At 56.1% G+C, this 20197-nt stretch overlaps 2 protein-coding genes across 2 annotated transcripts in view; one reads left to right on the forward strand and one right to left on the reverse strand.

The window, feature by feature from the left end:
- The window catches only part of LOC110472689 (uncharacterized), a 48977-nt gene that overhangs the window by 1980 nt on the left and 26800 nt on the right, over positions 1–20197 (forward strand). Inside the window, exons 4-5 of the mRNA XM_085570519.1 lie at positions 1–11210; positions 16348–16630. Of these exons, the coding sequence (XP_085426645.1) occupies positions 1–1662 (1662 nt within the window). The 3' untranslated portion in view covers positions 1663–11210; positions 16348–16630. The remainder of the gene's footprint in view (positions 11211–16347; positions 16631–20197) is intronic.
- The window catches only part of DRP2 (dystrophin related protein 2), a 21408-nt gene continuing 3997 nt past the window's right edge, over positions 2787–20197 (reverse strand). The window contains exons 2-23 of the mRNA XM_021534502.4: positions 19945–20078; positions 19002–19158; positions 17861–17981; positions 17103–17371; positions 16424–16570; positions 15901–15979; positions 14666–14726; positions 14198–14259; positions 13862–13936; positions 11386–11587; positions 11103–11188; positions 10256–10413; positions 9979–10145; positions 9552–9663; positions 8393–8529; positions 8077–8142; positions 7317–7382; positions 6891–7034; positions 6040–6277; positions 5783–5903; positions 5530–5616; positions 2787–4764 (exon numbers count right to left, since the gene is read on the reverse strand). Of these exons, the coding sequence (XP_021390177.3) occupies positions 4745–4764; positions 5530–5616; positions 5783–5903; positions 6040–6277; positions 6891–7034; positions 7317–7382; positions 8077–8142; positions 8393–8529; positions 9552–9663; positions 9979–10145; positions 10256–10413; positions 11103–11188; positions 11386–11587; positions 13862–13936; positions 14198–14259; positions 14666–14726; positions 15901–15979; positions 16424–16570; positions 17103–17371; positions 17861–17981; positions 19002–19158; positions 19945–20078 (2709 nt within the window). The 3' untranslated portion in view covers positions 2787–4744. The remainder of the gene's footprint in view (positions 4765–5529; positions 5617–5782; positions 5904–6039; positions 6278–6890; positions 7035–7316; positions 7383–8076; positions 8143–8392; positions 8530–9551; positions 9664–9978; positions 10146–10255; positions 10414–11102; positions 11189–11385; positions 11588–13861; positions 13937–14197; positions 14260–14665; positions 14727–15900; positions 15980–16423; positions 16571–17102; positions 17372–17860; positions 17982–19001; positions 19159–19944; positions 20079–20197) is intronic.

The raw sequence follows: 20197 nt of genomic DNA on the forward strand, positions 1-20197 counted from the left end.
GAGAAGCCGTGGGAGGATGACTGGCTGAAGCTGGAGAGCCTGGTCACGCCGCTGGTGCTCAACTACTGCCAGTGCCAGCTGGAGCTCGGCGAGTACTACGAGGTGCTGGAGCACACCACGGAGCTTCTCCAGAAGCACAAGGGTACCTGTGCCCTGCATCCCACCCACTGTGCCCATGGCTCCCAAGAACTCCACGCTCCGAGTCCCCCACCCGTGACACTGCTCGTGCCGTGTCCCTCTGCCTGTGACAGTACCTGTGTCACCTGGATCCCTGGATCCCAGTTTTCCCCACCGCCCCATCCCACCCCTTCCCACGATGATCCCTGCACTCCCTGTGCCCCTTGCCCACAGCAGCAGTGCTGGCCCAGGTCTCCCTGCACCCCTCCTGGTACATCCACCCCACTCCCACTCCTCACGTCCCCTGGTCCCCAGGGGTCTCCAGCTCCCGTGGCCTGCGCTGCAGGACCCCCTGAGGGCTCTTCTCTCCTGGCAGACAACGCCAAGGCCTATTTCAAGCGGGCAAAGGCCCACGCTGCTGTCTGGAACGAGAGGGAGGCGCGGGAGGACTTCCAGCGCGTGGCCCACCTCGACCCCTCCATGGCGGCTGCGGTGAAGAAGGAGCTGAAGCAGCTGGGGGAGAGGATGAGGAAGAAGCACGTGGAGGATCGGAAGCGCTACCAGGGCCTCTTCCAGCCGTCCCAGGGCCTGCAGGCCCGTGAGGGGCGGGAGAGCAGGGAGGTGGGTGATGGGGCACCTCAGGGTGAGGCTGGGGTCCGGGAGAGCCCTGGGCAGGGGGAGCAGGTAGAGGAACAGCCCAGGGCTCCCCAGGCACAACAAGGGACCCCCAGGGCTGGGGGTGAAGGGGCAGCACCAGGAGGAGAAGCCTGGGGAGAGCCTGTGGGAGAAGAGGTGGAAGGGAGGGATCGGGCAGCAGTGGGGAAAGAAGAAAACCTGGGCACCTGCGGGGCAAAGCCAGAGAGGCTGGGAACAGAGAAGGAAGATGAGAAAAAAGAGGAGAGGGAAGAGGAAGAAGAGGAGGGGAAAGAGGAGAAGAAAGAGGAAGAAAAAGAGGAGAGCAAGGAGGTAAAGCTAGAGAGGGGAGCAGAGAAAGAAGATGAGAAATTAAGAGAGGGAGAAGAAATAGAGAAGGAAGAAGAAAACAAAGGAAAAGAGAGGGAGGAAGAGGCAGTAGTGAAAGTGGAGAAGGACAAAGAGTATCTGCTAGCAAAAATGGAACAGCCTGAAGAAGAACAATGTGGGACAATAGGGGAGACAAAGGCAGCAGGGCTACTGCAGGGGCTGGAGCAAGGAGGCAGCAGAGCAGAGGGAGCTGGCACAGGGAGTGAGACCCAGGCTCAGCCAAAGAGAGCCCCACATTTGGGGCCTCCCAGCGAGGGGCTGGGTCCAGCTGAGGGGCCCCCAGAGCTGGAGGATAAAACATCTGGGGAGGCTCTGGAAGAGGTGAGCTGCAGGGAGCAGGGAGCAGCCAGGGGACAAGAAAATGCTGGGGAAGGCAACATCTCCCCAGAGAGCTTCACCCCTGGGGAAGATGAGGAGCTGGGTGAAGGGGCAAAAATACCCCCATGCCCCATAGCAGCCGGAGAAGGGGGTGCTGCACCCCCGGAGCAGTGCAGCAAAGAGCAGGACTGTGACCAGCCCTGAGCAGGGTCAGCTCCCCTGCTTGGGGGAACAGCTGCCAGGCCACTGACAGGCACAGCACAGGCAGCAGGGCTCCTGTACCCAGAGAGGGGGCCCGGGGGCTGGGGACTGGCCCAGCGGTGACACGGGAACAATGCTGTCCTCACCCTGCCACCACCCTGCCCCGACTCCCAGGCTCCAGCGCCTTTCAGCTGGGTGCCACCAAGCTCTGCTGGCTGAGAAATAAAAGCTCTTCCCTGGCACCATGGGCTGGATTTGTTCCTGAGCGTGACCAGCTTCCCTGAGCACAGCCCACACCTCCTGCCTTGCCCTGGAGCCCGTGGCACGGGGATGGGGCAGCTTGTGCTGCTCTCCAGAGGGGTGGTCAAGGAGGCTGCATTTCATCCCCCTTAAGCTCCTGAATTTCACCTGCGTGAGTGTCCCCACACTTCCCTGCAGTGGCACCGTGTCAGGCCTTTTCGCAGCACTGCCAGCCCTGCCAGGCAGGGGTGAGAGCAGGTCCAGCCCAAAAATTGTCTGTCCTGGGCAGGTTTCACCATCAGCCAAGTCTGGGCAGGGGAGAGAGCCCAAGAGCCCTTGGCCTTACCCCGAACTATTCTTGTCTGAATCCCTTATTGTGCCACAAAGGCACAGCAAACATTGGCAGCACTTGGGACTGAGGCACCCAGACACCTCTGGGCACGGAAAACTTCTGGAGCTCCAGAGAGAAAGGAGGGAGAGGACTGCCTTGCCTGCCCAGCATCCCACTGCTGTCTGCCTCCCGCCTGGGGCTGAAGGATTTCCCACAGCCAGAGTTCCTGCGGGAAAGAGGGACTGTCCCTGCACAGCCCCTGTCCCACCCCTCAGCAACCACATGGCCTGAACAGAGAAGGGCTGAGGAACTTCCATCTCCTCTTGTTGGAAGAGGATGAAGATGGCTGGGGGACACACTTGTGTCTGGGGATCCTGGGGCTCTGCTCACAGCTCTGCTGTGCCTCGAGTGTGTGGGCAGGCAGGGTGACAGTGCAGGGTGACAGTGCAGGCTGCGTCCCAGCAGCCCTGCAGGAGCAGTGCCAGCGTGGCACAGCAACGGGAGCTGACTCAGCCGAGATGCACGGATAGAAGAGGCCAGAGCACTGATCCAGGAATCAGTATAAATACAAATTTATTCTCTTTCCAGAGCAGAGATGCCACAAAGCAGTGAGGACAGCAGCACCACAGTACATAGTTACCAGCGCATTAGCCAGCCTGCTCCCCTCCCTGGCACATCCTAGCTCCCAAACACAGCCCAAGCATCCAACCTGGCCACCTCTGCTCTGCCACCTGGCGCTGGGGCCAACAGCTCTGGTCCCAGAGAATTCTGCCCTTCTTCTTCCTCCACTGCCCCCCAAGGCTGTATGTTCCTGAGCACACTCTCAGGCCAAGCCTCACTCTGCTGCTCCCATCCTGCCCCTGGGATAACAGAGGGGTCCAGCTCTGTCTCACAGGCTGGCCCAGGGTCCCTCTCACCCACAGCCTGACACAGCATGCCAAAGCCACCCGAATTCCACCACACTGCCCTCCTGCCACTCACCTGGCCAGCACAGGGGACAGCAAGGACAGCCACCCACGCTGCTGCCAGCAGCCACTGGAGCACCACCTGCTGAATGCCCTGGCTGTGAGGGCTCACACCGCCTTGTCCTTGGGGTGGACACTGCTCCTCACCTCTGCCAACAGCCCAGAGCCCTGGGTTGCCCTGGTCACCACCTCCCCAGACAGCTCAGCACCGTGTCCTGTCCCTGCCAGCAGCAGCAGCCCTGGCCCTGTCCTTGCAAGCCCCGTTAAATCGGATGTTTCACCCCGGTGTGCAGCCCTGCCCTGCCCCGAGGGCTCAAGCCTCTCACCTCTCCCCAACCCGTGGCTCCAGAGCACCAGGGCCATGTCAGCCCCTGCTCTGGGCTACCCTGCAGCACCTGACTCTGCCTTTCTCGACATACCACGGCACAAGACAGCCAGCCCAGGACCCTGGGGACCCGAGCCACCACCCCGGGCTGCCCAGCCGCCCTGCACTGCCCCACGGGACCGCTCCCAAGGAGGGGCCCCAGCCCCACTCAGAGCTGGGGCAGCAGGAGGTGCCCTGCCTGTCCTGCTGCCTGCCACTCTGCCATGCACTTCCATCAGACCAAGTGGCCTCAGGGCTGGAGAAACCCTCCCTGCAGGAGCTGAGGCTCCCCAGGCGAGGAGCTGGGCCTGTGCAGGACTCTGCCCCAGGACACCAGGCAGGATGAAGTACCTGCTGTGGGTCCGGCCCTCACTGAGCTCCCTCACAGCAGCCCTGCAAGGCAACAGCAGCAGCAGGGAAGCTGCTGGTTCCCCTGGGAGCAGGAGTTGGGCTGGTCTGAAAGTGAAGGGCAGCTACACTTAAGGTATTAGAGTTTAATAGAGTGAGTCCATGAGAGTATTTAAGTACAGTATATATATATATAATATATAGAAATATATGCAAATTAAACAATAAGGCTCTGTTATAAAGACCCTCTCAATATAAGGCTACTAGCTGGGCTGAAGCTCTAACATGGACTCAATCCCTACTCCATAACCCTCAGAGACTCTCTCCTGGTGGTATGTGCCTGGCTGGCTGCAGAGCCTTGGGTGGCAGAGTTCAAACCATAAGGCTGTCAGCTGGTTACTGTTATAAAGAGTTATTTTAAAAATTGTGTGCCTCCACGTGTGTTTTGGTGCCCATAGACCTGGAGCCTTCTGGGCATGAATGAGGAGTGGGATGCTGAGCTCTGCATCCCCCGAGAGCTACAAGCCAAGGCAGCAGCCCATGGGTGCCAGGGGAGACGGGCAGTTTTCATGGCTTCAGTTCTTTCTTCTGAACCATCCCACCCAGGCCTGGACAGTGCAGCCCAGTGATGAAACCAGCCTCCTGGGGAGCCCACAGTCCCACTCCTGCATGACCTATGTTCCCCTGAGATCTTCTGGAGCTGGCAAGCATCCTGCACCACCAGCTCGGAGGGAGACTGTGTGAGGTCTGCTGCAGCACAGGGTGCATGGCAGGGAGAGAGGGGAAGGAAAGCAGCCAGGTAGCTGGTTAGGAAAAGCCTCTGGCTCACAGGAGGTGTTAGATAAGGGAGGTCATACCTGAAAGAGAAATAGAGAGGTCAGGAAAACAGGTCCCGGTGCCACCTGGTTAGAAGGGGGCTGCTGCAGAGCCAGGAGGATCCCGCTCAGGGATGGCAGAAAGTGGGCACAAGTCTGCGTGGGCAGACCATCACCTCATGTTAGTGCTGGCACCAAGCAATGCCTCCTTCTGGCAGCCTGAGCAAGACACCAAGTGCTGCTCCTACACTGGAGCACAGAGGGAAAGAGCAGAATGACCAACACCAAAACCCACTGAGTGAATGGAGTGCCATCCACATCCCCCAGGTCTCCATCCCTGATGGAAAGAGCTGTCCATGAGCAGCCAGGAGAGCTTGCACCATTGCTTCCATCTCACAGGCTACTGGGGCCTCGACCTCTTCTGCAGAGGGGTCTGGACAGGGATGAAGCCAGGAGGGGGCTCAAAGCTCGCTGCAGGTGGTGCTGGCAGGTCTGTGCATCCTCACAGTGGGAGCCCCATGGGGTGCAGGTCCTGAGCAGGGCAGGAGGCTGCCTTGCAGCTCATCACAGGAACGTTTGGTCTGTGCTCTTGGCAGCTCTGATGGCCTCTCCTTGCAGGTGTGAAGCCTCCTCCTCCTCCGTTCCCAGGCCACGCACCCAGCCCAGCAGCACTGCAGCAGCAAAGCTCTTGGCTGAAGCACTGCAGGTCATCAGCTGTTGCAGGGAAGCTGGGATAGGGAGGGCTCAGGGGAAAACCTCACCTGAGGGAGCAGTAAGGAGCGAGCGAGGAGGATTTCACTCAAGTACCTCGGGAGCTGGGGAAGGCGCTCCGCAGCTTCTCCATTATGTCTTCCAGGCACATGCTGACTTCCTGGGTTTTGGCTTCCACCTCATCTGCAATGCAAGGAGGGCAGGTGCATAGGAAAAGGCTCTCTGGGAATCCACCAGAGAGCCAGGCTGGCTGCCAGCATCTCTGCTGGATGGCAGGGTGCAGGCAGCTTCCTGCAGCCATGGGAACAAGGAAGAAGGGCCAGCAGCTCAGCCCAAGCCCAAATTTCACCTGCAGTTTCAGTGTCAGGGGTGTTGTGCTCTTTCTCCTTTGCCTGGCTGCCTTCTGACTGATGTGGAGATGAAGCCAAGGAGGAGGCTGCTGAACCATTGCCTTCTGACTCTCCTGGAGGCTGGAGTGAGAAGAGTTGTTGTGGGAAGGTTGTCATGACCCTCTGTCCTTGGCTTCTCCTTCCCTGCCCATCCCCTTTGTGCCGCTGTCACAGCTCTGCTGTGGCAAGGCCCACCCCATGCTTGCTCTGAGCGTACCTGCAGCAGCAGCTCCCTCAGCCTGAGCAGCTGGGACTCCAGCTGCTTGTTGTGGTCCTCCAGGATCTGCATCCGTGTCTCCAGGCGGCTCTTGTGCTGCCGCAGGATTCGTGCTTCTGCCAGCAGCTCCTCGTTACGTGGGTCTTGCACGGATTCAGGAGAGCCTGTGGCCAAGCTTGGGGACTCCACTGCCTCATCATGCTGCCATTTCAAACGTCTCAGCTCTCCCTGGAGGATCCTGCAGGACAGCCCAGGTCAGCATCCCTTCAATCCTTCCTAGAGACTGCTGGAAACACCCCGGATCTGCACACTGGGGGTGGCCCACAGCTCAGGCAAAGCTTTGCCATTTGTGAAGCTTAAGGGCCAGGATGCTGCACTGCAGAGTGGCCTGTCTGTGGCTCTCCCCCACACAGGGGGTTCACAGATATGCAACCACTTCCCAAGAGGCTGGAGACAGGGGCAGGGCAAGCATCACCTCCTCCTGAGCTGGTGTGCCCTGCCTAGAGCCTCACCCTGGTCCAGAGCAGCAATACCACTGTTCATGAGGGGCTCAGGGACAAGGACAGGGTGCCCTAGGCTCACACCCTTTGGGGGTCAGGAGGGAACAGGTTCTGTGGATGTAGGAAGGAATATTTTGGGGAACAGTCCTCTCTTTTCCTTGGAAAGCACACCCTCACTGAGTTTTAGTGCTCACCTTAGACACCCTCCAAAACTTCCCTCTCAGGATCTGCAATCCCCACCTCCAGACCCAGCAGCATCCCCTGGTTCCACTCTGAGCTCTACAAGGCTCTCCACTCCCTTCCCCCCTCTCAGGCCATGGCCCCCACTTTCAGAGCTGCCCATGTCTCTACCTGTTTTCATCCTCTAAGTGGGCCAGGACTCTCTCCAGCTCTCCCTTGTCATCCATGCTGAGGCCTCCTGGAACCTGCTGGCTGCCCCCAGGCTCTCTGTCTGTGATGGGGCTGGAGTGGCGCAGCAGGTACTGGTCCTCATCCCTGTTCCAGCAGGTGGGGAAACACCTTCATTAGCAAAGTCATGGGATTTGTGTGCCTTGGGGAAGGGCAGGCATGGAGGGAGGCAGTTTCATGGGGGAGCTCCTGGTTGCTCCAGGCCTAGAGCTCAGAAGGGGCTCGGCATCCCTGATGTTTGCTGTGCTCAAGAGACTCTCACTCAATGGGACTGGGAAGGAAAGCATTCCTGTACCCTGGCTAGGCATGGGTAGAGCCACAGGAGCCCTGATTCATCAGGAGGTGAGGAGAAGGGAAAGGAGAACTCACAGGCTGTCATCAGGAGACAGGCTATCACTGAAGAAGGAACAGTTCTGGCTTTCCATCTCTGCAAGCCTGGAGGGGAGAGAAGAAGGTTGAGATATGGTCAGAGACACCCTAAATGTCTGCTCAGCTACTTTCAGCAGGCCCTGTAATGCCCCTCTCTGCAGGGTCTCCCACCTGGCCTGCACCTATCTGTCCTTCTGCACAGGCTCTAGAGAGTTTTGCCTTTTCAAAAACCAAAATACACTGCTGCTCTGGGTGTAAGTCTCTAGAATAAAGGGCTGGTGCTATGCAGTCAGTTCAGCCTCCTCTCTCACAAGCAAAGGAAAGGGATGCAAGAATCCCAGCTCCAGTTTAGGACCTGAGCTAAAAGTACAGGCTTCCTGTACCCCTTGGGTCCTCACAGCAAGGGCAGAGGCACTACAAACCACAAGGCAGAAGCAGTGAGAAGCTGGCAAACAGCTCTGGTGAGGACACAGAGCAGAACTGAGGGATGTGCCTGCTGAGAATCCATCCAGCAGCTCATTCTGGGAAGAGCAGGACAGCACGTGAGGGCTCCTGCATCACCGAGACATCTGCTGTCAAATGCATGGTCTTGGCTGCCAATTTACGCAGCACCAGCCACGTCCCAGGCAGGTTTGCCTGGCTGTGCAGCGTGCTGGGGCAGGAGGAGTGGTCTGGGACCATCTATCTGACCCAAAGCCCCCCCACTCGCACCAGGGCTCTGCCCCGTGCCCGGCAGGACAGCAGAGCCCAGGGGTGGTACCTGCTGGCAAAGTGCTCGATCCGGGAGTGCGTGTCGGCATGCGGCAGCATCGGGGAGGAGGCTGGGCTGCAAGAAATGCACACTGCTCAGCAGGCTGGGCAGAGTGATCCCACCTGGCTGAGAAGAGCCAGGGATGGGCTGACAGAGAGACTGAAATCTCCATTCCTTCAAGAACAAGGTAGCATATCACCCCCAGAGCAAGTGCTCCTCCAGCCCTCCCCCAGGAGCCCTGTATGAGCTGAGGTGCTCTTTCCATCCACAGAAGCCGTGTCTCATTCTGAGCCAAAAGACATAACCCAGGGCACAGCCAACTCACGTCTCAGAGAAGTCAGCCTCGAGCACAGACTGGACGGGCAGGTAACCTCTCTGTGGGTGCTTGCTGAAGTACTGCTTGGACCGAAACTTGTTCTTCAGTGTCGTGGCAAAGTCTCTCATGTTCTCACTGGATGTGGTCTGCAGAGACACAAATATAACACAGGTGCCTGTTTAATGAAAAGTGGGGGACCACAAGCTCAGCACCCACAATAAGATATCCCCTTCATGCTGGGCATTAGCTCCATGGGGGAAGAGGCAGATAAAACTGAGGAAGCAATGAGGGCACACAGCAGATCTGTGAGTCTGTCCTGGGGCCTGGCACAGGTCGAGTTGGGCACTGGGGGCATCCTGCTCACCATGTCTCCCAGATTGAAAAGCAAGATATATTCATTTGCCATCTGTATAGTGGACAGTTTTCCTTATCTCTTCCACAACCAATCCTCTCTCATGGGAGACATCTGCTGATAATGGGCCACTGAATGTCACTGCATGACTGATAAGAACTAGAACATCCCACTGTGAGATGCTCCGCCCAGAGGGAGGAGCCAAACATTCCTACCTGGATATAATCTCAAGTTTCTAAAACACCAGCACAGCTTTTTCTGCACTGGATTTCCCAGAGGAACAGCTGCCTCTTCAGAAGAAGACTACGCCTTTCCTACAGGATCACTGCTCCGACAGAACTACACCTGACACTCCAGGAGCGCTGCAGCCACAATTCCCAATTGGACTGCGGCCAACAACCTGACTAACAGGGTGTCAGGTTGTATTCTGACTCTGTCAGTGTTGTTTTGGTTCACTGCATTGTTTATTTTGTCTTTTTATTTTCTTCCCTAATAAAGAACTGTTATTCCTGCTCCCATATTTTTGCCTGAGAGCCCCCCCTTAATTTCAAATTTATAACAATTCAGAGGGAAGGGTCTACATTTTTCCATTTCAGGGGAGGCTCCTGTCTTCCTTAGCAGACACCTGTCTTTCCAAACCTAGACATCATGAGCCCCAGAACAGCAGGGACACAGGCAGCCTCCAGCATGCAGAGGGTACAAAACCACACAAGGGATCCACTTGTGGGGCTGCAGCAGCCTAAACATCACAAGACTGCTGTCATCAGTGGGTCCTGCTCTGGGCCAGGGCCCTCCCAGGCCAGCCCAGCTCCGTACCGGGGTGTAGTACTCCATGATGGGGTAGTGCAGCTTGTTGCCCTTGCTGGCTCGCCCAGTGAGGAAGCAGGTCTGGCAGATATCCACATTGAACTGCTTCAGGCTCCGATACCTGGAGAGGTTAAGAGGCCATAGGGAAGCACTGGAAATCATCAAAACACGTGTTTAAAGTCCAAGAAAAGGTCAGTGGGAGGGGACAGAGTGGCCTGAGTTGCTCTAACACCCCAGTGAACCCACAGTGCTGATGGCTGAAGTCCCCAGGAAAACACTCTGCTCCTTCTCCTTAGCTGGCACCTGCTCTGGCCTGCCAGGAACGCTGCTGGCTGCAGAGCTCCAGGCTCTCCCAGGAGCACAGAGTAACTCAGCTCTGTCCTGCAGGACAGCACACACTGCCCTTGGGGCCAGGGTCCCACACCACAGCCCTTACCTGAATCCCTTGATGGGGCACTGCCGGCACACGGAGCACTTGGTCTGGTGCTTCACCTGCTCGGCCATGGCCACCCGGTGCAGCACCGCCAGCCACACCATGGACTGCGGCTCCAGGTTGGCCCACTCCAGGAACTGGGATGCCTCAATGGCAGACTTCCCGTTACTCTGGGGAGGGAGAGGAAGGGACTGCTCAGAGCTGGGACGCAGCCGCCGTGGGGTGCAGGTCCCCAGCACAGCTGCTGCAGACGGGGCCAGGGCCGTGGCCCTGCACTCACAAAGCGGAAGCAGCTGCGGATGCTGGGCTCCACGTTGCTGCCCCCAAACGCCGCCACCTCGCCCAGCTGGCGCGGGACCTGGATGGCCTCGTGGAGCAGGACGCCCAGGTGCCGCTGGTCACACAGGCCCCCGGCGTTTGCCACTTGGCTGAAGAGATCTGTGGGCACACAGACACACAGCTGACAGCCCAGCAGCAGGCAGGCACGGCGAGCAGGGTGCGGGTCACACCAGGGACCCCCTGACCGCCTCCAGCACAGAGCTCAGGTACGAGGAAACACCTGAGCTATGATTAAATAACTTCCACCAGTGTCCTTCCAGTTCCTAATAACCAGTTTAGTGTCTTCTTAAGATAGGGGTTACACACATCATTTATTAAACAGCCCCAGCTAGCCTGTCCTCTATGAATCAGCCTAATCCCTTCATTTAATACCTTGGTGCTCCCTGTGCTACACAACATTCCCCTCCACAATATTCCATGCTTAAAATGCAGTGAGGAAAGCAATTTACCTGAAACCTACTTCCCCCTCCACCCCCGCCATGTGCCCTCTGGTATTTTCCTTCTGGAAAGCATTGGATAACGTTCCTGCGTGCCTTCTCTGCACTGCTCCTTACAGTGCCATGCAAGCAAGATCACTGCAGCACCAGTCAGTCTACAAAAACACCTCCTAATTTCAGTGGCGTAGGCCTAGGGAGGGAGGGAGAGGTGATGATGCAAGCAGCTTAGTCACTGCAGGAAAGCTGTTTCTTTGCTCTTCCTGGGCAAGGAAGGGCCAGGAAACAAAACCACTCCTGTTCTCCAGAGGTGAATTCACACCAGCTTCTAGGGGAGGCAGACAAGGGACTCACACTGGAACTTCTCCTTGACCTCTGTCCCGCACAGACACGCGATGCCCGTCTTGAAGGAGAGAGCCCTCATCTTCCCACTGCGGCCGCTGCAGGACAAGATATGCACAGGTTTGCAAATGTTCCAGAGTGGGTTTTTTTTTGGCAGGGGGAGTCATCAAGGCAAGCACACCCCAGGCAGCCTCCCTCAGAAGCTTTGTGCAGCACTGCCAGCTGGAAGAGCAGCACAGAGGTTTCCTCTCAGGCCTGGCAGCCCCACAGCTCGGGGACACTGAGGCACAGGTACCTGTCAAAGACGTTCAGCAGCCAGTTGAGGCTCATGTCCACGCAGAGGGGCACGTTGACCAGGATGCCCCGCTCCTCCTCCAGCCGCTCGTAGAGGGCGGTCAGGCAGTGGATCACCTCCACCACGTCCATCGCCCGGTCGCTGGGCTGCAGGTTGTGCTCATTGAAGATTTCCAGAGCCGTGGCCAGGGTGACCATGTCCACTGCACAGAAAGCACAGGCAGAGCAAACAGAGGGAACGAGGGGAAATGAGAGAGGTGAGAGTCAAGAGGAGAGAGATGCAGTCTTGCCCTAACCTGGGGCAGTGTTAGTCCCCACTGTGTTGGGCAAGATGCTGGAAAGGATGGGTGCAGCTCCTAGAATTTCTCTCCTGCCTGTAAACTTCTCCCAAAATATCACATCTCCACCTTGAGCCACCGTTCTCTGTGACCTTCCTTCCTTATTTCTGTGTCCAGCCATGGCAATGCTACCCATGGTGTTACAGTCACTCAGACATGTCTTTTCCCCATTCCCCGGGACCCCTGTGACTCTGATTAGATAGCCCTGGACCCCTCCTTCCTGCCCTGACAGGGATGGCAGAGAGGCAGGGAGCCCTCCCTGTCCAGAGCCTGGATATACCCCTGACCCTTCCTGTTTGTTCTCTTTTGCCCTGCTCTTTCCCTTGGACACCACAGAATAAAGACAGCTGCACCAACATACATCGGGGTAAGAGCCTCTGTTGGAAATCTTTGCCATGTCCTGATATTCCTCCCCTCACAGCCTCGGATGTCTGGGCTAGCCTGACAATTTAGGGGCTGAGAGGGGGGAAACATCACCATGGAAGGCTCTGTGCAGAGCCCAGTGCTGGCCTTTCTGCACATGCCAGGTCCCTGTGGAGCTGGTACGGGGAGATGAGGACAGACCCTACAAGCACCTGCCCAGAGATGGATCAGTCCTGTCTCCAGCTCTGGCAGGTGAGGGAGTTAGTTAAGGCACAAACCCAAAGCAGGGCAGTGTGAGCTGCCCTGCTTTCAGATTTCAATGGCTGCAGGTTGTACGTACTACTGTGTTAGCAACCAGCAATTTTTTTTTTACTGAAAGTCTTTCCATCTTTGAGACCTTTTATATTCACAGTACCCAGGGGATTGTGTGCCTTTTCAAGACTGTAACTTCACTCTGTGGAAAAATCCTCCCTTCTCCTGTCAAAGCTGCTACACTTGCACTGGGAAGCCCCAGTTTCCATGCCAGGGAGTATCAGTCCTGCCCACCCTCGTGTCCACACTGCCCACGACTGCATATGGCTCTGATCTATCCCTCACTGCGTCTTTCCTACACAGCCACTCCACCAAACTTCCCATGATGGGAAAGCTGCCTTGGCCATCTCCTTGCCCTTTTCTCAAGTATATCTTGTATAAAGAGCACTAATCCAAGTCATTTCTGGAGTGAAAAGAAGGTGACAGTGCAGCATGTGAGATGCAAGAGATGCACAACCAAAGATGCACAAGCAGCACACAGGAGAGAGCTCTCCTTTGCTCTTTGCCCTTGTTTCCTCTCCACATCCTGCCTGCTGCTGCATGGACACCTTAACAGGGTGGCAAAAGCTTTATTCCATTTGCATTACATCATCCCTGAATGTCCCTGGGTGCAGGACAGCCTGACCACCACAGTGTTATGAAAATACTCCACAGCCAGGGCTCGACTCCCTTGAGAACCCAAACTCCTCTTATCCTGACTCACTGCCTTCTTCCAGCCCTTTCACAGGATGTCAAGGAGCACAGGTCTGCCTGGGCCCCACTGCTGCCTAGCTGTACCTCCTCCTCTTCATGAACAATTAATTCAGGAGGAAGATTTCCCTCAGCCTGCTGCTGCTTAATTTTGACAGAGCCTTAGGTGAGAGGCTTTATCAAAAGCTCTGAGCAGCCAAGGATGCTGCATCTATCAGATTCCCACCTGCCTGCTTGCCAGTTCCACCAGAAACTCCTCAGCAGTTTCCAGGAAGTAGCGATGTCTTGGAGAGATGTTTGAACTCCTGTTGGATCATATTCACCTGGCTATTAATCCTCCAGTTTTCCCCAAGAGTGCAGAAGTCAGGTTTATTGGCTCCCTTCCTCCTCTTTAAGCAGTGCAGCCCTCTCTGTGCCTGCCAGCGAGGCTGGTTTCATCTCTCAGTCACATCCACACATTCTCTATGCTCCTTTGGAGCTGTTTGGTGAGCTCCTGCCTGATCCCATAGCTTTGTATCCCTGAGGTGGACCACTTTGTTCTCATATCCCTTTGGACAACACTGCCCTTGAGTCATTTCCACCCCAAGCTGTAAAGAAAGGTGCTGACACAGACCGGTGCATTCATTCAGCTTCCCAGGCTGATCTTCCTGGTTTCTTGCCTCAGCTACCTACCCCCCGGTGCCTCCTGCCTTTGATGTGCTGATAAAAGCTTGTGTTAGTTTAAAGCCTTCGCTGAGGGAGAGCCAGCAGGAGGGAAACCCTTCCCACACTCACATCGAAGGGCTTTCTGCACCCGCCGGAGTTTCATGGCCGTCCGATACGCAGAGAACTTGATGTTGTTCAAATCCGCTGCAGTGACACAGGAAAAGAGGAATAAAACCACAGCACAACACCCTTATCTGCAGGGCAGGAAGCAGCAGTTGCAGCTCTCAGACCCCAGCAGAGCACACGCAGGAGAGCGAGGAGCAGAGCCTGGCAGGGGTCACACCCCACTGCTTTGGGGGACCCTGTGCCACAGAGGGGAGCAGGTGGCCTGGGGGAATCTCACATGCACCCCGTGCTGCAAAAAAGGCACAGAGTACTCAAATGGTTCTGTGCCAGCCTCCTTACCCAGCGTCTGGTACAACTCTGTCATCTTCGGGTGGTCCCAGCACGTCGTCTGGGCCTGGTGGCTGGAAGCAAAACAGATGGAGACCAGGAGTCAATTGGGTAACCAAAAGCTGCCATGAGAGATTTAAACAGGCACCTGGCCAGCGCTGGGAGCAAGTGTTTCAGTGTCTGCAGACGCTGCTGTATCCCCCTGAGCACACTCCCCTGCCACAGCAGCATGAAGGATGCCCACAGCAGGATATTCCCACTTGCTGCCAGCACCCCTCTTCCAGCTGGGGCTTCCCCTCATCCCCAGCAGGCAGGGAAAGCCTGGATTTGCCAGGCTGAGGAAGATCTGCTTCACTGGAGGCAAGTTCTCACTCTCACATGGCCATGCTAACAACCCTTCAATCCTCTCCTAACTGGTGCCCAATTCCTGACCCCTCCAGGCCAGAGAAGACGATGGGCTGTGTCTGGGAGCACACTCACTTGATGTAGTATGGCACTTTGTTGGGGGAAATGGCTCGCTCCCAGGGGACCTGGACAGAGGCTGCAAGGAGAGAAACATGTGTCAGATCAACACCAAATGCTCCTCTAAGATGCTGCTGTTTCTGATGCCAGCCCTGGCACAGCAGGACTGTGCCAGCAGGTGGGTGCCTCTGAAAAGGCTGCATCTTCCCAAATCACCGGCTGGAGATGTTGGTGCAGGCAACAGGATGCTGCCTATAAAAAAGACTGGACTGCTGGTCTTGTTAGAGACACCTTGCCTCTCAGGCCAGAGGCTTTGTATCTGGCTGAGCTCAGAACTTCGGAAGAAACATTTCCTGATGCTTTTGATGATGCCCAAGGCAACACTGTGGTGACCAGTGGGCAGGGCTCATAGTAGATGGAATTTGGGCACAGAGACACAGCACTAACTGTTATAACCAGGTTCAGACACCCAAAGCATCTGTGGTTCCTGTTGTTCCTGCTCTGTGTGCCAGCTGCAGCATCGTGGGAAGATGAGGATTCATCCCAGACCAGCTGCCTGCCACTCTGTGTTATATAGAGGATGGAAGCCACAGCATGACCCTCAGTTATTTTCCTTTTCCACAGGTAGTGTATCAATTCCAGCAACTGGAAAAGTCATTCCTCCTTTCAGATAGGAGTATACAGCCTGCAGAGAAGCACAGGCCAATGAATCCCACTGACATCCAGAGACTGCAGGGCTCAGCATTTCCAAGGATGGACCCCAGACTCTGGAGCCCAACCTGCTGCCCAGCCTGAGAGCTGTCAGCCAACAGCTCTGATCTGTAAAAACAGCATCCCTCTGCCTCGCCACATGAATGAGAACCTCCTGAAAAGGCACATTTTTAGCCTCCAAATAAGTAACACAGGATATGAGGGACTGCCTTTTCCTGCCATCTGTTGTCTTTCTCTGAGGCTGACACAGTCCCAGTGTCCCCGGGAGCTGCTGCTGTGAGTGTCACAGCTCTGTGCTCTGAAGGGAAACCACACTCACATCCCATCCTTGGTCCCACAGGGTGAGGCAGCACAATTCCAACTTTGGAGATGCCTCCTGCTTCAGCTCCCATGCACTGGGCATCAGCCATTGCACTTTTCCAGCCTCATGCACGGCTCTGGGCTCAGCAACAGGACTTTGCAGCCTGTTTTGCTGTGCCACAGCCCAGGCTGCTCTGCAGAGGCAACCTCGTGGCAGAAGCCAGGGGGGCCCACTCACGTACAGGAGAGGAAGTGCTGGGAGCCTGGTCCGAAGTCCCTGTGGGCATCTTGGAGCTGCTTCAGGCGTTCATTTATGGAGGCCTGGAGAATTGAAAAATAATTCACTGCCAGTCCAACAGGCATTTTGGATTGATGACCCACTCAGGAAGGCTTGTGAGTGGACTCAGATATCCCCAGCACACAGATGCCCTTCCTTCATCTCCTATCTTGGTGTTTGTGTCTTCCTCCAGCCTGCTAAATCCTCCACACCTCCTCCTCCTGGGGCAGCCACATCTCCAACTCACCTGTATCGATACTCTCACAGACATCAGACTCACACTGCCTTTTCCTGACCAAGATCTCTGCAGATTTACCAGACTCTTTCCTCACACTGAACTGATGCTCTTCTCTTCCAGGAACACCAGCTGTAACATCCTGCTGTGCCAAACCTTACTTTATCATCCTTGCAGGTCAGCAGTGACAGCCCTTCCCAGCACCCTCCTGCCCATGGTTTATGTGCAGTGCTTGCTCCTGACTCCTTCCCACCTGCAGCTGTTTCCAGCGGGTGTTGATCTGCTCCAGGGTACGGGAATTCTCCATGCACAGGTGGACATCTGAGATGGCAAGCTGGTGTGCAAGATCATTGACCACTTTCACCCCATCCTTCATGGGAGAGAGCTCCTCTTTGAACAGCTGGAGTCCAGTGGGGATGGGGACACAGGCACAGAGCAGGGGAAGAAGGAAAAGAAGCAGGTGAGTAGCCAGGACTTGGATCTGATTCATTTGCTACAAGTTAGGGTGGGCTAATGATTGCAAACTAACTGCCTAACCCTCCTGCAGGGTACCTTAGCAGGGAAAAATTACCCAACCAAACTAACTAGGCTGCAGATTACTCCGGATAAATGAAATGGGGAGCTGCAGATTGCTCCTGATAAATGAAATGGGGACAATGACTCAACTATGCTAGCCACTGTCCCTGTAGTGCCATGGTGTACAAGGTCTGTGCAATGACAAGGTGCTCAGCATGGCCAGTTGCTTGGGACACTGCTGGCCAAAACCCCCCCAAAAAAGCAGAGGAGCTGTGGGAATGAGGCCTTGGCCCTGAGATCCCAGGTAATGAAGCTGCCTTGGACTGAGCAGCCCATGGGAACAGCTCTGTCATCCTGGAAGCAGAATTTCATCACCTGCATGGCCAAGGCTGGAGCCTCCTCAGAGCCAGAAGTACCTTGGTGGACTGGATGTGCTCTGGCAAGGAGTCGATGAAGAGGTCCCCGATGGGTTCCCAGGTCTCCCGCACGCTCTCAGCCTGGTCCAGGGTCATGCTGAGCTCTTCCATAGCCCCTTTAATCTCCAGCAGCTGCTCCAGGGTCCGTTCGATGTGGCGGTGCTGGTCCACGCACCGGGCCGTGAGCTTCTCCCACAGCTCGCTGGCCACGTTGGCCTGCTTCCAGACAAAGCGGCTGATGTTCTGGATCCGGTGCCGGGGAGACACATCTGGGAAGGCAAAGCAGGAGGGGAACAGGGAGCAAAAATGAGGGCCCAGCCCAGAGGAGAGTGGGGCAAGGGGTGGAGGGAGGACAGGGAAATTAGAGATTAAAAGAATCTAGGGAAAACTGGAAAAGGGGAAGGAGAACAAGTAATAATAGTATCCATCTCTGCACCAGCTCCTCTAGGTATCCAGCCTCTCTATCCTCACAGGCTGAAGCTGTGCTTCCTTTAAAAAACCTACCCCAGAGCACATCTGGTGCTGTCTCATGAGGTGCTCCCATTACAGACTGCCTCTGCCTTTTCCTGGGCAGTGACACTGCTCTGTGCCAGTCTGACCTTTGGCCAAAGGACTGGGCACAGCCTGGGCACCGTGGTGTGAGGCAGAACACTGATGTGCTGCTTTGTGCCACAGCGGTAACCTCCACGCCACCCTCTCCAGGCCAGCCCAGGAGGAGCTGTGAAACCAGAGAACAAAAAGGGGGCAGCTCCACAGACCTTTGCTTTCCAAAGTTGGTTCTTCTAATTCTTCAAATGGGTGCTGGGAAAGGAAAGCCTGTGCTGACTCCAGGACAGAGTAAATGTATGGCCCCCGAGACTTCACTTCTTCCATGAAAGCCTGGAGAGCAGAGCACAGAGATGAGACAGCAGGCTGAGCCAGAAAGTTGTGCCCCGGCTGCCCCCTTGCCAAATGCTGCAATGATTTATTCACCCCATAACCCAAACCTCACTGGAGGCACAGAGAGAAGTCAGTGTTAAGAGAAATATTTTTGCAGTTCAGGGAAGGAATGACCACCTGCCAGAAGGTGGCTCCTGCAGAGGTTTGGCCTGCAGCTTTGCTGGAGTGGGGAGGCAGAACAGCAAGCCCAGAATGGTGTGCTGAGCCAGGGCTGCACAAGAGGAGCTGTTTGATTTATGGTGTTTTCAGAGGCACTGCTTGGAGACGCTCTTCACCCGTGCAGTGAGAGCATAGCCACGCTAACAATCCTTCCAGCAGCTGCTCAGCAACAGGTCCAGCTGCTGCAGGAGCAAGGGCAGGAACAACAGAATGCCCCAAGGCAGCACAATCTGCCAGGGAATACTTCAGAGGCACGCTGGTCTAGTATGTCCTCTCCTCCCCTCCAACCACAGCTCCCACGCCAGTGCTGTCTGCTGGATGGGCTCTTTGTGCACGGATGAGGGATAGCAGTGGTAAACATCTTAATTTTGCTTGCAAGGTAAAAACAACTAAAGCCCAACAGCCACTGGCAGAGAGAAGAAAATGCTGTGCACCTGGGAGCAGGAAATTCTGATCTGCCTAGGTGTACCCCAGATTCAGATATGATGACAACATCTTCCTGCAGGCATCACTCATGTTCCAGCCACAGGATTGCCCCTAGAGCAGCCAGCCTTCTCAGGCTCCAGGATCCCAAAAGCAGAGGCCAGTGAGAGGTAGGACATAGGGAAGCTGCTACAAAGGACAGGGTTCATAACCAGCTACAGGCGACTCGAGGTTGTAATGTGGGTTTATTGTCTAAAGCCAGATGGGCTCTGCTATTTCTCAGGAAGAAGAGATGGAGACACTCAAGGACCAGCAGTGGCACGGGCAGTGACAGGGGCAGGGGGCCGAGCAGGGCCGGGGGAGGCAGGAGGAACGCACCGCGTGTGTCTCCTTCTCCTGCTGCACCAGGAGAACATCGCCCCGCAGGGGCAGCTGTGCCGACAGCTCCTCATCCTTCTGCCCCAGCCAGTCAATGATCTCCTGGAGAGGCACCTGCAGCTTCCCACTGTGGTCAGAGAAGGCCTCCAGCCGAGCCCTGGCAGGAGAGCAAGGACAGTGAGATGACAGACAGACAGGAGAGGGGCAGGGGAAGCACAGCACTATGGCTGGGTGCTGACCCCCAGGACCTCCTCAGGGACCAGCAGCACACCTTAGCATGGGCTATGTGTGACCCCAGCCAGCAGAGAGGCTACACTGCCTGGTGGAGTGACACGTGGAGGCACTGGGGACAGGAAACTGAAGATATTCCTCACCCTGGAGCCCAGAGTGGAGGACAGTCATTCCGTGTTTGCCCGTGGGTCAGAACTGCTCTGGCTAGCAAGGGGAGCTTGGAATGGCATTTACATGTCTGGGCAGCTTCCAGGAGCATTGGATTAAGGCAGGAGACAATTAACACGCCCCAGTTAAGCTCTCTGTCATGCTGGCTGTGGAGTTGCAAACTCTGACAGTCTGGAAGGCACGTTCCCCTCATGCAGTGGAGAGGGCTCCCAGTAAAGGGATGGGCACAGAGGAGGTGCAGGCAAAGCCATGGGGCAAAAAGAGACAGCTGCAGAGGTGGCAGAGGATAGAGAGAGCAGCAGAAAGCAAGCAGGAGGGAAGGAGGGGAGGGAGGAGAGGATGGGATGAGTAGAAATGGAGGAGATGCTTTCCAGCAAAAGGAGACTCAAAAGCCTGTGGACCAGAGGGGGAGCTGAGCCAAGGTCACTGTGAATTCATGTGGCTCATCAAGCAAGAAAGTTCAAAAACCTCCTGACAATCACAAGCAGCAGGCAAGGCTGGAAGGCCAGGCCAGCCTGGAGCTTGCTCCAGGCAGGACTCTTACCGAAGGCTGTGGGATTTTTTTTTAATCTCGTTCCAGCAAAGATTCATCTCCAGAGGGGCCTGGGGCCCGGCAGCACCGCTTGGAGCCCGCGGGGTTACACACGAAGGTCCTGCACCATCCTGTGAGGCTTCAACCTGGGCAGAAAAAAACCACACTACATCCAGAGATTGGTGCCTGGTGTTTTGGGAACTTGCTTGGGGACACCCACCCCACTCTGCCCTAACCCTGACTGGTTTTTCAACTCTCAAGGGGG

Source organism: Lonchura striata, chromosome 4A (genome assembly GCF_050655825.1).
Source record: "Lonchura striata isolate lonStrDom1 chromosome 4A, ASM5065582v1, whole genome shotgun sequence".
Lineage (NCBI taxonomy): Eukaryota > Metazoa > Chordata > Aves > Passeriformes > Estrildidae > Lonchura > Lonchura striata.